This window comes from Mercenaria mercenaria, chromosome 5, assembly GCF_021730395.1.
Source record: "Mercenaria mercenaria strain notata chromosome 5, MADL_Memer_1, whole genome shotgun sequence".
In the NCBI taxonomy this organism is placed as follows: domain Eukaryota; kingdom Metazoa; phylum Mollusca; class Bivalvia; order Venerida; family Veneridae; genus Mercenaria; species Mercenaria mercenaria.
Genome location: NC_069365.1, coordinates 2,767,459 through 2,784,377, shown reverse-complemented (window position 1 = coordinate 2,784,377; position 16,919 = coordinate 2,767,459). Strand labels below are relative to the sequence as shown.

General features: G+C 36.2%; 1 protein-coding gene across 1 annotated transcript in view; it reads right to left on the bottom strand.

Annotated features, from left to right (window-relative positions):
- LOC123556217 (eukaryotic translation initiation factor 5B-like) overlaps nucleotides 1-16,919 on the bottom strand; it is an 88,088-nt gene that overhangs the window by 27,387 nt on the left and 43,782 nt on the right. Inside the window, exons 19-20 of the mRNA XM_045346804.2 lie at nucleotides 7,114-7,275; nucleotides 794-925 (exon numbers count right to left, since the gene is read on the bottom strand). Of these exons, the coding sequence (XP_045202739.2) occupies nucleotides 794-925; nucleotides 7,114-7,275 (294 nt within the window). The remainder of the gene's footprint in view (nucleotides 1-793; nucleotides 926-7,113; nucleotides 7,276-16,919) is intronic.

Sequence of the window (16,919 nt, the reverse complement as noted above, 5' to 3'; positions counted from 1 at the left end):
TGGAAAATACAAAATACTCAGGTGTTAAGTTCTATAATAAACATAAATCATAATCCACAAGTGACCAGCATAATTTGTACACAACTATCAAAATTAATTACAAACTGTTCAAATCTTTCTCTTCAAAACTGACAAACTTAAAATTTGGGAGTATTTCATTCTGACATCTAAGTTGTTGTAACCAGTATCAATTTCATGAGATAGCATCGCCGACACAGACAAATTGCCCATATTCGTATATCAGTTTTTTCTAACTGGGAAGACAAATGTATTTATGGACAGTAAGGTGTAAGAACGGGAAGCTGAAGAACAATAGACTATTGTTCATCTATCGTGTAGAGTTTCAACTGCTCTATCAATGTTCTTTGTACAGAATACACAGCTTTTTGTACCGATTTCACAAACTCAGATGTTATAGCAGTTTGTACAAATATATACAAGTAAGGTAATATATAGACTATTAGGTTTCCTCAGTTTGAAATCACACCAGCAACAGTTTAGACTATATGGCAACATCCCAGGTTAACTAGTGTACTGGGGGTTATTTCAGAAAAAAGGTGACAAACAGGTAGAACTCCAACTTTTACAGGTCAGCCAGATTGCTTCCAAACATCAAAGAATTCTTCTACGTCAGCAAGTTTTAAAGCACTGCAAAGCAAGCATTTTGAAGTCAATAGCTTTGACATCTCAGCAACAGTCGCCATCTTTGATCACTAGAAATTGTATGTGTTGCCATACATCTTTAAAGGTTTAAACATTAATTCTGTATAAACAACAATTGAACTGTACTCACCTTATAGTACTCTATCTCGTCTTCATCATGAGCTACATACAGTGGTAGACCTGCTAGAGCCTTCTCAAGATCTTTACCAATGATCTTCACCCCCTGAGCTGCCTTCACCTCCTTGTGATGTTCATATTGAGCCTATAATACAACAGTATAACTAGAAGGTAATCATTCTACTGTGAAATTATCAATATTTAAGGGGTACTAATTTTCAAAGATTTCAGTACTGAGTGAATCCATGCATTAATTAAATACCAATAAACAAGCAAAATTCCGCTTTGTTTTATGTTCAAAAGTTAAATTCCTGTCCAAATGAAATAGCAGTTTTTGCCCAAACCACAAGAGTTCATGCCAATGAAATTAAATAATTCCCTAGTAGTTACTTTAACTCCAAAACCTTCAACCTTCATCTTGAACTAAAATCTGAACTAATGACAAAAAGTTTAATGTGAAAATTAAGCCTTTGAATAGACTTGATTTCAAGGAAACAACAGTCGAAGATTATAAATTTAACTTCTGCGACCAGACTTACATTGCAACCTTCCAATTGGTCAATTGCAAGATTGAAGTTATAATCCTCCAATCAGATGCTAGAGTTTTGAGACTGGTCTCCAGCCTCAGTTTGATAACATTGAACCAAAGTTAACCATGGTTTTTACTCATATTTACAAACAAAAGCTATCATCACCAAGGCCAGGTTCTATTTTCATTTTTCTTAAGTTTTTGCAATGACTATCATTTTATTTATAGTATTCTGGCTCCGCTAAGACATATCTTAGCGCCAATAGCGCCAAGTTTTAATAGAATCTTTAGTAACTTGGAAAAGAAGTAACAAAAGAAATTTCATGTTATCATAAATCAAAATTTTGCTTTCTGGCCCATTGTGGATGAAGTGGGTTCTTATATCAACTTGTTTATAACAGCATGCAAATTTTTACAGTTTATATCAACCATCATCTGTTCTACACCAATAAAACATACAGTGCCAGTTTTTAATACATTTTTTTTTTCTAAATATATCACAAAAAAGACATTTTTAACACATAAATCAGAAATGACACATATTTTTTTCCCCAAAGATGTACTATCTACTCTGACAATTTTATTAGATTTTAGCATCCTTTAGCAAAATGAAAGGTCATTAGACAAACGGTGATAGAAAATGATAAAATAAATGTGATATTAATCCCCTATCTACTACATAATCTTGCAATCTGATTTAAACCACTCAAATACGGACAGTTTTTTATATGCGCTATCTCAAGATTGGCCCGATAATCAGCCTTGCTCTAAGTCATATATTCATGAATGAATTTTAAATATAAAAGGATATTGTCAAGCGTATACTTCATTATTTTAACATTTTTCACAAACTGACATTAACTTATATGTAACTCAGGTATTGTAATGGATTTTGTACTTCTAATGACAAAAACACAATTTTAAGAGATATCATTACTTACACATTTAAATTTTAATATTTAAATTTAATTTTAATTTAATGAGAAAATCCACCTACAAAAAAAAAGTTTACTGTGAAATTATTTAATTTTGTGGGAATCCAATTTTTGTGTTTTAGCAAAACTACTGATTAGAGTATGTTGATATAAAATCACCTGTTTGTTTGTTTTGGGTATAACGCCGTTTTTCAACAGTATTTCAGTCATGTAACCGCAGGCAGTTAACCTAAGAAGACTATAGGCCCTGCCCAAGGATCGAACTCACGACCCCGCGATCTGTAGACCAACGCTCTACCTACTGAGCTAAGTGGGCAGGCGATATAAAATCAGAAAGATAAAATAAAATTAAATTATAGAAAATTTGTATGTTGTCAGGATTTGATTTTGTGGATTGATCAAATCATGAACACTTCAAAACATAGTCCCTCGCAAATGTTATTTCACAATACACTTAAAAAAAATTTTTTTTGTAATGACTGCTCCAAAATAGCATAGCACTTAAGGTGCTGGGCCAACCCGGACCATGGAACAACCCGGACCAGACAATCTGGACCATATTTAGGACAACCTGGGCCACGTTTCAGAAGGACCTGGACCATGTTTCTTACAGTTCTATACCACTGTTTTTTACCAAATATATGATTCTTAATGTTTCAGAAAAACTAGTGGAGCCAAAGACAAACAAAGTTCATTTTAGTAAACCTTATTTATAAGGTAAATGTTATGGACAACCCGGACCATATAATGAAAGACCAAGACCATAATTATTATGGACGACCCAGACCAAGTTTTAGGAAAATCCGTACTATGTTTCATTATTGTTTTATATACTGGAGTTGTAAAATAATTATATTCTCCTGTTATAAGGAAGAAAATGAGATGATAAGGATCTGTAATATTATTCTTTTCTTAATTAAATTATCACCTCCTTAATATTGCGAATATACATCAGTTATTGAATCAAATTATGATTAAAGACACATTTCCTAGTCGAAATTGACGGTTTATTACCATGGTAGTTCATGGTCAAGGGACAATGGTTTACCATGGTTGACCATTGCTATGGTAATTGGCACCACAGTCATAAAACATGGTATCAGACCATGGTCAAAAACCATGGTCGACCGTGGTGATTATTGACTATAAACAAGAGCACCGCCTTGCGGGTGCTGACGCTCATCTGATTTTTTTTGTGTAATAGAAATATTGTCCTACCCATGATTTTCTAAGTCTAAAAAGGGCCATCATTCTTGCAAAAAGCAGGATAGAGTTATGTTTCTTGATGTACAGTGTCCACTTATGATGGTGAAAAACTGTTGCAAGTTTTAAAGCAATAGCTTTAATAGTTTATGAGAAAAGTTGACTTAAACATAATACTCAACCAAGAAAATGATTTTCTAAGTCCAAAAGGGGCAATAATTATTGCAAAAAGCAGGATGGAGTTATGTTGCTTGCTGTACAGGGTCAGCTTATGATGGTGAACAAGTGTTGCAAGTTTCAAAGCAATAGCTTTGATAGTTTAAGAGAAAAAGTTGACCTAAACATAAGACTTAACCAAGAAATCTGATATTTTCTAAGTCAAAAAGGGGCCATAAATCTTGCAAAAAGCAGGACGGAGTTATGTTTCTTGCTATACAGGGTCAACTTATGATGGTAAACAAGTGTTGCAAGTTTTAAAGCAATAGCTTTGATAGTTTAGGATAAAAGCTGACCTAAACATAAAACTTAACCAAGAAAACTGATTTTCTAAGTCCAAAAGGGGCAATAAATCTTGCAAAAAGCAAGATGGAGTTATGATTCTTGACGTACAGGGTCTGCTTATGATGGTGAACAAGTATTTCAAGTTTCAAAGCAATAGCTTTGATAGTTTAGGAGAAAAGTTGACCTAAACATAAAACTTAACCAAGAAATCTGATATTTTCTAAGTACAAAAGGGGCCATAAATCTTGCAAAAAGCAAGATGGAGTTATGTTTCTTGCTATACAGGGTCAGCTTATGATGGTGAACAAGTATTCCAAGTTTCAAAGCAATAGCTTTGATAGTTTAGGAGAAAAGCTGACCTAAACATAAAACTTAACCAGGCGACGCCGACGCCGACACCGACGCCGACGCCGACAACCGCTCAAGTGATGACAATAACTCATCATTTTTTTTCAAAAAATCAGATGAGCTAAAAACTGCATAAATATGAATTTGAAAGGGTCGTGAAAGTACATGACAATTGCCAGGGCTTCGGAAATTTGCCGGTTTGTCGGTTTTGGACCGATTTTTGACTTTTCAGACCGATTGCTGAAGTGAAAAAACGAAAAAAATCGGTCCCGTAAAAATGGAGAAAAGTATAAATTTCGGTCTGATATCTCAATACACGATCACCTGCCAAGTACGAAATTGTTGGTCGCACCTTCATATAATCAATAAACGTGTCAATCGGTCTGATTGTCACTTTGATAATCGGTCCGTAATTAGCGCATGACGCAATCAGTGCTCGCGCGGCACATCCTTTAATGTTTGCAGACAGCCAACTGCGGTGTATTAAACATTTTTGACTGGTTTCCTAACGTTTCTGACTGGATCCAAATCATTTCGACGGGGATCCACATCTTTTATTTAGAATCCGACGGATGGTTTATTTCAAAAGGCTATGTTTGATCACGGTAACAAACAAATGGTCGCTGCATTTAATCAAAGAGCTATAATTGTACATTATAGGTCTTTGATTTAATGAGACATCACACGGAAAACCGATAAAAATAATTTTTATAATTACTTGATTTGAAAAAAATTACATGATTCATTTGTTGGGGTTCCAGTTGAAACAAATGCAGAAAATCGTCTTTGCAACCCGATTGTACAAAAAAAAAAAAAAAAAAAAATGGACGGGCAACCACGAATGATAAAGAAAACCGGAGTGGCACTGTTTATCAAATCGGTCTTTTAAAAAACTTTTCAAAATGAAATTTTGTTTACATCAGAAGAGAACATATAACTTTATAAAATGTAGTTGCTTACTGAAGTACAACGTAAGTGAAATGAAACATCCGTGGCCAGCCCGCGTGACGTTTTGGTACTATACATGCGGGAAATTCGATCTCGGCGTTCAAATAACGTACACATTCGGTCCGCGGCAGAGTATTCTTTAAATACTGAGGCTGTTTAGCAGAAAATATGTGTCGTGTAACTCACTTTGACGCATTGTATTTTATAGAATTCCGTCAAAGAATGTGGAAACATCACAAAGTATCTGCCGTGTATACGGTATCGAAGTCACGTGCGTTGGCTTTTAGACTAGTTACGCACACGGTGTCAATGCATCGTATTATCTCGGAAAAACATCGAAATTTAAACAAAGTAACGATCACACATAACACTGATAACTGTCTTCATTGTATGGTAACGCGCGGTGACTGGTAACTCAGTTTTAATGCATGACATGCTTATTTCTTTACCCTATCACGTTTTACAAAATATGTAATATTGGGAATGCGGTGGGTGGGGTAGCGCCGATGTCAGGATTTTCGTTTCGGACCGATTGAGTTATCAAAATTTCCGGAGCCCTGACAATTGCAGTCTATATCTATTTTAGCAAGTCAGTCATTTATTTGTCATAAAATTGCTAAGATGACAACAAATTATAGTCAGACTTTGAAAGTTTACCTTTGAATCTGTCAGGAAATGCAGGAAAACTATTCTATAACTAGGAAAACTTCTGGAGCCAAAATGCAGTCAGGTGTCTTTGGTGCATTGTAAAACTTGATAAGTGTGAAAATTACTAACATGACCATGGTAGCCCACGGTCAACTATGGTTGAAAAAAGTTGACCATGGTCAAACTGTCAATAGTCTTTTCTGACCATGGTCGACCATGGCCAATCTTATCTCACCAAGGTCACCTAGCTCCTGACCATGCTTTCACCATGGTATTTGATGTTTGACCACAGCAGCTTATGGAAATGGGTCTTCTTCAAATTGTACTTCTTTTCACAGGAAAAGACAGAATTCACCATAAAAATGAGATAATGACTTACTCTCTCCATAAGGTGAAATAACTCATTTTGTTTTTTGATTACAGGAAGCACTTAAACCCTTGTTTGGAACAAATTGCCACAAGGGACGTAAGACATGATTCAACAAGCTGATTTATGGGCTCAAAAAGAGATGTTCAGTAACATGATAACAAAAATTAAATGTTAAAAAAAGCCAAGTGACAGTATAATATTACAATTAATAACCTTTAAAGGCAAAATTTGTAAGGCTCACTTTTAAACAGAGATAATTTATGAGATTTCACAGATTATACTTTTTCCTCTCTCATAAAGACTTTGCAAGGTTATACGAAGTTTACATAAACATTTTGTTATGTTTCATAAGGCTCATTAATTTGACTGGGTTGTGGAGAAAATATCCAGTTTACAAAACTAAGTCTGGACAACCAGTCTCAAAACTCTAACACCTGATTGGCTGTTTCTGACCACAAATTTGAGACTAACCAATCAGATGGTTGCATTCAGAGACTGGTCTTCAAACCTTACTACCTGGACATTTGTTGTGTTAGGTGTGATAACTGACTTAAACAGATATGAACTCACAGTCTCCAACCAGTCCAGATACTGGAAATTTCTGAGATGCTGCCAGTACTGGTTTTCCCAGGAAAGATGGCTTCGTGTGTATCGGTGCTATACACCAGGCCGGACAGGCTTGTCTATATGGATTTCTCAATCTCACTGTTCTGGGGGCTTTGTCTCACTCTGTCTCTCTGGTCAGACCGCTCTGTGTCTAGTGGAAGATAAATTGGACGCCCTGAGCGGCTGCCTTTACTCTATGTAAAGGAAAAGTAAGGGAAAAGCAGAGAACACCTTACAGTCCATACCTTAACTCTTAATTCCTTCATAGGCTGTGGCATGAGTAAACCTCTGATCCAGGTGACAATCGGCCCCTCAGTCCCAGCTATCACTATCTGGTCACTCTCACAGAGCTTGCCATTCACAAGAATCACATCTATTGTTGTTCCAAGTCCATGGATTGCTTTAACCTAAAATAACAAGATCAACGTAAAAACAGGATAACTAGTTCAGAGTAATGTTCCGAATCCTTGGAAAGCTTTGACCTGAAATAACAAGATCAACATATAAACAGGATAACTAGTTCACAGTAATGTTTTGAGTCCATGGAAAGCTTTGACCTAAAATAACAAAGTCAGCATAAAAACAGGATAACTAGTTCAGAGTGTCTGGATAGCTTTAAGCTGAAATAACAAGATCAACATATAAACAGGATAACCAGTTCAGGGTAATGTTCCGAGTCCATGGATTGCTTTGACCTGAAATAACAAGGTCAACATAAAAACAGGATAACTAGTTCAGAGTGTGTGATAGCTTTAAGCTGAAATAACAAGATCAACATAAAAACAGGATAACATGTTCAGAGTGTGTGGAGAGCTTAAACCTGAAATAACAAGATCAACATATAAACAGGAGAACTAGTTAAGGGTAATGTTCCAAGTCCATGGAAAGCTTTGAAATGAAATAACAATTTCAATATATAAACAGAATAACTAGTTCAGAGTAAAGTTCCAAGTCCATGGATAGCAACAAGATCAACATATTAACAGGATAACTAGTTCAGTGTTAACGGATGGTTTTAACTTAAAATAACAAGGTAAACATAAACACGGAGAATTTTTACTATCAACCTTGCAACTTTTTTTCTGAACATATTTTGACAATTTCAAATTCATTCTTTTGAACTATTTTTAACATTTTTATCAGTCAATTTATTACAGCTTGTGCTAATACTGATCAAAGAGGTCTTTATTATGTAGGAATACATGCACAGGAAACAAGTTCATTTTCACAGCTTTATTTCTATACAAGTGGATTATTAAATGACAAAGTGAGAAAAATAAATCAGCTGCCTTCTATTCTACTTCCTGTGAAAAAGCTGTGACCCCTCAATCACATTTGAATATAAACTTGAAAACCATTTGACAAGTTTTTGTCAAAGTTGACTGTTTCAACTGGCGGCCCATTGAAAGCCCTTCCCTTTTATGTATTAAATGAGGGTTAAATTCCCACAAAGCAGTTGTTTTTATGAATGAAACAGGATTTTAAGAAAACAAACTGCTGCCACTATTCGGAGTTGTCAAGTTGTTAAAAGACCATCAGGCTGAGAACAACATTTCCTTTAAAGGAAGTGATTACCTAACAAGAAGTTGATTTCACATTGAAGTCCTTGTCATGTGTCTTGTGAATTTTTAAAATCTGACCACTATTGAAAAGGATGTGGCAGTTTGAAATTAAAGAAAATGGCTGATCATGGTGGCAGCCATTTAGAAAACATTATGATCATGGAGGCAGCCATTATGAACTGGTCAAAATTGAGAAAACTTACAAGTCTTTTAAGTAAGTAGAGTATTTCAAAAGTCAAAAGTAATTTGCTGTGATAGGCATGTACTGGGACAGTTTGGCACTCTTGTTCAATTTCCCTGCTCATATTGCTCATAATCTTGTCATTTTGTCCCTTCAACAGGCTATAAAATCAGTCAAGTAAAGAATGTTTAGATGAACCAAATTTTTGCATTGAATTATTTGTTACATTTTAACATTTGAATAAAGCCTGACCTCCAACAGTAACATTCTTTTGCAGTCTACGTTAGCAGATTCTCGTTTCCTTTGAACATAGAATTGTGCACACATTGTTAAAAAAAGCATGTCACTCATTTCTGGTATTGCCCACCTGTGAATTCACTTCACAACAGGTGTTTTTCTGTACTTCCTTATACTTCATCTGTGCTCGACTTTATTCACAAACATGCTTAAAGTCATTCTTGTCAAAGATAAAAAAGACAATATGCAAAGAAAAGTGTTTTTGTACCCACTTGATACCTAATTGGACACCTGTGTGTAGGAGTGTTACAAAGTATAAATCTTTTCAAGCCTCCAACAGTAATATGTGAACTATCGATACATGCATGTTTAAATTCATTTAATATTACAGAAGCACTCTAAGTTTAACGAGCCATCTCTTCCCCTATCTCCTGTTCTGCCCTCCCCCCACCTGAGAGCATAAGTATCATCTGTGTATTCACTAATGAAGAATGCTGGTATTATGACCATTACTGTAGGCCAGGTAACTTTCATGTCACTTTATTTTTGTGATCTCAGATAAACAGAAGTCATATTCATGTTTTTAAGGAAGTGACACTCGTAGCTGCAGATAAAGTAGTCCTTCTACATGTGATGTACGAAGTCCTATACAAGCCCTATATCCCTGTGTTACACTGCTGCAGATAATACAGTCCCACTACAAGTCTTGATCTACAGGATCCTATACGTCCTATACAGATCATTTCCTTGTGTTAATATAGTCTGGCTACGTGACTTGATCTATGGGTTCCTATACAGGCCCTATCTGTGTTGAACCACTGCAGGTGTCACCTGACATCTTTTCTATTTTTACATATGCAGAGATATCTAGGCATTAAGGGAAGGCAATGGTCAGCACCAATGTAGATGCACTAACTTTCATATGTTAGAAGAATGCTCCCTCAAACCAAAGAGGTGAACCCCAGCATGGCACTAAGCCACTAACCAATAGCAAGTGAGAGGCTAATCTTTCAGCAAGCATGGCACTAACCAATAGCAAGTGAGAGGCTAATCTTTCAGCAAGCATGGCACTAACCAATAGCAAGTGAGAGGCTAATCTTTCAGCAAGCATGGCACTAACCAATAGCAAGTGAGAGGCTAATCTTTCAGCAAGCATGGCACTAACAAATAGCAAGTGAGAACCTAACATGCCCCATGCACAACTATTGTTGTTACTGATCACTTGCGTGAAGTTTCATTAAATTGTGTCAAGTGGATGAGGAAAGATAGTGCGCACAAGATTGTGTCTATGTATATAGTATAGTAACAAAAAACAAAGTGCCATAACTCTGCAATTTCTTTTTCTGAAAGAACCTAACATGCCCCATGCACAACTACTGTTGTTACTGATCACTTGTGTGAGGTTTCATTAAATTGTGTCAAGGGGATGAGGAGAGATGGTGTGCACAAGATTGTGTCTATGTATATAGTATAGTAACAAAAAACAAAGTGCCATAACTCTGCAATTTCTTTTTCTGAAAGAACCTAACATGCCCCATGCACAACTACTGTTGTTACTGATCACTTGTGTGAGGTTTCATTAAATTGTGTCAAGGGGATGAGGAGAGATAGCGCGCACAAGATTGTGTCTACGGACAGACGGACAGACAGACAGATAACCTGAACCAGTATACCCCCCCTTACAACTTTGTTGTTGGGGGGTACAAAAATCTCAGAGTTTCCAACTTAAAACTTCTTGTATAGGGCAAAGCCCTCTGCCAGGCAGGCAATTTGAAAAGCTAGCTGATGAGGGATGAGAGAAAAGCACCACACTACAAAGAACTCAATGTTTTTGTAGATTATTTCCATACTATTATTCTTCACAATATTTTTTTGATTTTTTTTCCTTTCATGATATTCTATTTCAATTTAATTTCACCTTGCCATGTTCAGCTGTAATGAATTCAAGTATGTACATGATCGTGCATGGTGATTTTGCCTAGCTGCACAGGAAGTGCACTGTGGCGATGAAAAGACTAACTACGGGATATGGCTACCATGTTTACACTACGTAAATACGACATCCGCCCAACTATTTTTGTTAAATTAATTTTAAACTGACACTTTGCCCAGCAGGCAGCCATTTTGAAATAAGATGCGTAAAATTTGACAGACGCCAAACCTGAAAACTATAAAATTTGAAACTTATTCGGTGATGCAAAACAGCCCTAAATTATTTTTGCAATCAATAAATTCTGTCAAATTTCAATTTAATACCACAACAGAAGTTTTTCATCTGTCATCATGATTCATTTTCACCCTTTTTTCATTTGAAAAAGAAATTCTATTTTTAAATTCCATATAAAATATAAATAGGTTTTTAACATAAAGGTAATCTAAAAATGATAAAGGCTTTTTTTTAATTTTATGCAAATCAGTACATCATTTGGGTGATTTAAATTAGACAATTATTACAGGATGGTAATCTGTGCTATATGTCAATTAAGCAAACATTTCAATCATTTCACCCTTTAGGCAATCTTTGAATAAATGCTGGTTGGCTTTTGTCAGTTCATTCACTTTCGTCTTTTAGCAGACATATTTCCAAAGAGCTTTGATACTCTCAAGTCCTGCAATTTTCTATCAAAACATTTTTCAACACTGTTAGGTAGATTTTAAGTCATGTAATATTAAGCCACAGTTGGGATGTGGACGTGAGTTCCTTTGACCAGTGCACATGGTAGATAGGGAGACCCAATGTGTAGCCTCTAGAAATAATAAGTTGTTACTTACTTACTCACTTGTTCACATCTCCAGTGTAAGGTAATTGATTCAAGCCTTGATAGAGCAATTACATTAATATTCTTACTAAGCAAAACATTAACGTGCAGAATGCTTCTTGTTTTTCCTTTCTTAGACCAATGGCAGCTCTGAAACTAGGTTTGCATGTGACAATAACAAGAGGGCCAAGATAGCCCTAGGTCGCTCACCTGAGAAACATACCATAATAGTGTAAACATGTTTGAACTAGTGATTTCATGGAAACAAATATTCTGGCCAATTTTCATTAGGATTGGACCAAAAATGTGGTCTCGAGTTTAAACAAGTATTTTCTTTGATATGACCTAGTGACCTACTTTTTGACCCCAGATGACCCATATTCAAACTTAACCTAGATTTCATCAAGGCACTCATTCTGACCAAATTTCATGAAGATCAATTGAAAAAAACAGCCTCTATTGCATACATAAGGTTTTTCTTTGATTTGATCTAGTGACCTACTTTTTAATCCCGGATGAACCATATTCGAACTCCACCTAGATTTCATCAAGGCAATCATTCTTACCAAATTTTATGAAGATCAATTGAAAAATACAGCCTCTATCCCATACACAAGCTAAATGTTGACAGACGACAGACAGACGCTGGACATCGAGCAATCACAATAACTCACCTGAGCTAAAAATGAGAAGTTGACAGCTGACCTTCAGGCTGTGCTTTTAAACTGCAATCCTAATTGTGAGTCAAGATGGTTGCAATAAACCCCCTCCCCCATGTCAGACGTATCCGTCGTTTATATGACTGAAAAATTGTTGAAAAAGACGTTAAACCCGAACACACACACACACACACTCCCCAAGTTGAGCATCTGACCCATTTTAAAGAAATTCCATCCAGTAGCCTAGTGCATAATACCAAGGACCAGTGGAGCAGGATGAACCATTATTCCTTTGTCTTGAATTTGGGATAACTATAAATCTGCACGTTTGCATCAAATATCTCTTTTATAAAACTGCAAACGACTTAGTTTTTATATAGATCTCGATATATATCGCGGAACCTGACACCTATTCTCACCATCCATCTTAAATGTTTTCCCATTCAAACATACCTCGATATGCCTGTCAAAACAACTACTTATATTCATTTTTTTTCAGTCTATGCTTTCATTCATAAAACATCTTATAAACTCAATCCACTGAGTCGTAATTTACATGGGAAAAATGGAAAAGAATGATTACATCTTTTTATTTCTTTCTTGAAACTGTTAAGTCACTGTATGTCATGCTAAAGGGTGTTTCGTTTCTCATCAAAGTAGATTTTGTTGACAAGATTAAGTATTAAGTGATTCAAACAGACACGGTATTATTCATTATGAACACCCCATTATTTTTGTTCTGATTTCTAGTCTTGATTATTGTATTGTGTACAAGCCTGGTGTATACCCTGCATCTGTCAAAATAAAACCACCTGGATAGATAAAATGAAATGTAAGTGAGTTACGTGCTGCTCTTCCTTTAAGGAAGTTTCTCAATGTAAAATATATCATAATTTTCTTTATTTAAGAGGGCAATAATTCTCCTCAACAGGCAAACAATGTTCCAAGTCCTTTGAAGACAGTTTGTCAGTACAGGTAAACTCTTTCAATATGAATACTTACTCCTGAATTTCATCATGATTTCAAGGCAAAAAAAATTATCATGATTTCTGCCGGATACTTCTTAAATTTAGCTTGTAGAATATTCTTTAGATAACCTAACAAAGCTGGGTATGCAACAAACATCTTATACAGGTATGAGACTGACTTGCTCGTTGATGATCAGAACCTCTTGTGGATTTTGATCTTTGGACATAAAATGAACGAGATTTTTACTGGCTGGTTGGGACAAAATTTCAAGGATTGACTCCAGTCATGGCGAAATCCCGTCAGACAATCAGACCTGTCCGACAAAAAATGGCTAGGTCCAACGTGGAGGGTTGAGGCGTCCGATGGTATGTCGGATATGGTACTGAGCAAGTCAGTTTTTACTGCTGCCAAAGTGTTTTTTACAACACAGTTTTCTTACACTCTTGTCCATTTTTCATCTGTCTAATATCTAATTGATTTTGTTTACTCAGTATGACATGTTCTGTGTCAGAGAAGTTTCCATTTGGTAAGGCGGGTTGTCCTGGGTCGTCTGACTGAATGTCAGACAAGTCTTGAAACTCTTTCACCATGACAGTGACTCAACCACAAAACCCATGAAAATTAATACCCCATGAATATTGATGATTTCACTGTAACAGGTTAGTTAAATAATGTGCAACTTTTTTTTATTAAAGTGTGTTAGAGGAAGACCGTGGGTAAGCTGTGAATTGTCTGCATAAATATACTTAAGTCTATCAAACAGTTATATGACTTACAAATGTCTAACAAAGTAGAAAATCCACAGTACATCTGGGTTGGCTACATGAATAAACTGCACTTTAACAACTACTGGAAGAGGGCAGTCTGAGTAACAACAAATAGGGTGGGTCAAAGACCACCAATTCTACATGCACATCAGTTTGTCTTAAAAAGTACAAAGATTATGCCAGGAATAAGGTAAGGTTGAGATCCATTCTGTTATAATACAAAAGAGTGTTTGACCTTTTCTCATTTTCATGCAGGCAATAATATTGAATATGGGAATAGTATATTTTGAGAAATAAATTGTCTAAATATATTGAAACAAGAGCTGTCACTAATGGTGACAAATGCCCCCGCAGCGCCTTGACCTTTGACCTGGTGACCTTGACCATTGACCTGGTGACCCCAAAGTCAGTAGGGGTCGTGTACTCAATAAGTACTATCAGCATGTGAAGTTTGAAGGTCCTGGGTGCATAGGTTCGCGAGTAAAGTGCCTTCATGCAAAAAGTTAACGTTGTGACGAACGAACTAACAAACGGATGGACAGTTGAAAACTAATATGCCTCCCTTGGGGGCATAAAAAGTAACTATGCAATAAGATCCTTAGTGTTAATAAACAGTTATATCAAAATTGTCATTACTGAAAAATTACAAAGATGAAGTGAGCCACGCCATGAGAAAACCAACATAGTGGCTTTGTGACCAGCATGGATCCAGACCAGCCTGCGCATCCGTGCAGTCTGGTCAGGATCCATGCTGTTCTATAATGGTTTCTCTAATTGCAATAGGCTTTGAAAGCGAACAGCATGGATCCTGACCAGACTGTGCAGATGTGCAGGCTGGTCTGGATCCATGCTGGCCGCAAAACCACTATGCTGGTTTTCTCATGGCACAGCTCAAGTATTGTTATTCACATAGGTTTCAGCTGGCTTTTCTCCTAAGAAACTAGGGCTATTCTTGCAAAAACTGTTTGTAGATACATGGTCTTGATTTTGTAAAATCAGTTCATGTCAGAATGTCAGAACACGTCAACAGATGCAAGAATGTTACAAAACAACTCAATGATAAAATATTTGGTGGTTGCTAACCTAAAGTCAAATTAAAACTGCAAAGTTGGAATGCACACATGGTACTGAAGAATACATCTCGGAGACAGTAGTACCACATCTCTTATTGTCAGCGAAGAGTTTAAGTTACCTTGGTTAGATAACAACAACTTGCTGTAATATTTATGCGAGTGATGTGTGTGTGTGGCGAGGGTTATGACATGTCAGGCCTAGTATCTCAATATGCTAATCACGACCACCCATATCTTACTGCCACCATTCACATAGCTTCACTAAATCATTAACAACTTGTGAAATCTTATCATTTACCACTTTCTCAAGTTTGATAATAACAAAAAGTTGTAATATTATAAATTTCATCACACTGGTAAAGGCATAAAGGGAGGTAAGTGGTATATGGGTAAAGCTAACCCATAACCCTTACCCTGCTAAATTTCTATAATGCACTTGTTTCAATTTGGGTAGTACCATTAACTGTTAAAAGAGGTGCTCACCAAAAAAATACTGACTGAACGGCAAACAGTGCAGATCATGATCAGACTGCATGGATGTGCAGGCTGATCATGATCTATACTGGTCGCAAAGGCAGAACTAATCGTGTCCAGCATGCTAAGGGTTAAACTGAGAGGTTGCAGGTTTAAATCCAAAAGGCAGCAAGACCCAGACTCACAAAGCTTCACTGAAGCATAAAAGCTAGTTTAATATTCTGTAGGCACTTCTAACATGTACAGACAATGTCAATCAAAGATTCTTACAAGATAAATTTACATCATTCTGTTTTTACCAATTCATTCATTTCTGCGAGACATTCTACTAGACTTTTTGACCAAGAAGTACTACACAAATGCATAGTTGACTGCAGTAACTGAAGTGCATTTCTTCCTCTGAGGAATCTCCTTGCTTTAAATTGCATGTGATTGTTTCTCTGTGAAGTGAGTGAAATCACTGCGACATAAGGTTTTTTATCATCACTTGGAAAAGTGTACAATCATGTTCCTTGAAATCTGCTTGAAATAGGGCTCAAATTAATTTGAGCCATGCCATGAGAAAACCAACATACTGGGTTTGCAACCAGTATGGATTCAGACCAGCCTGCGCATCCGCGCAGTCTGGTCAGGATCCATGCTGTTCGCTAACAGTTTCTCTAATTGCAGTAGGCTTTAAAAGCGAACAGCATGGATCCTGACCAGACTGCGCGGATGCGCAGGCTGGTCTGGATCCATGCTGGTCGCAAACCCACTATGTTGGTTTTCTCATGGCACAGCTCATTCACATTCTAAGCCTGAAATTTGGATATATACTCTGAAATGCTAACTTTTCCTTTTATCGTGAATGTGCATTGTACAGTAACAGATAGTTCCACAATTTGTTGCTGCGATTTATCACTGCAATAAATATATTACAAACAAAGTAAATATTGAAGTTAAAGTCTAAAGTTCAGGTATCTAAATGTTGAAAAATATGCCTACATGGCTCATGTATTTCTTTACCACTCACAATAAGTTCAACCAATCAAATAAATCAAGTACAAGGAAGTTAGAAACAACTTCCTCTAACAACATGTAAGCATGTAAATCATTTTTACATGAATAGTTAATCACCAAGGAGTGAAACTAACTCCTAGCACTTAATATTTTTAATAGCCCTTTATTCTCTTTCTAAGTTTTTTATTTTTGATATGGTTAATAACTTCTGGAACACCCCACAGTAACAATGTAAAACAAGTGAAGGGAATTAACTGCAATACCCAAATAAACCTTTGCAGTAATTATTACTTCCCCTTACAAATGTTATGAATCTGTATAATACAATATTATCAAGGCAACAAGAAAAACTGTTATTCAGTTTTTCACAG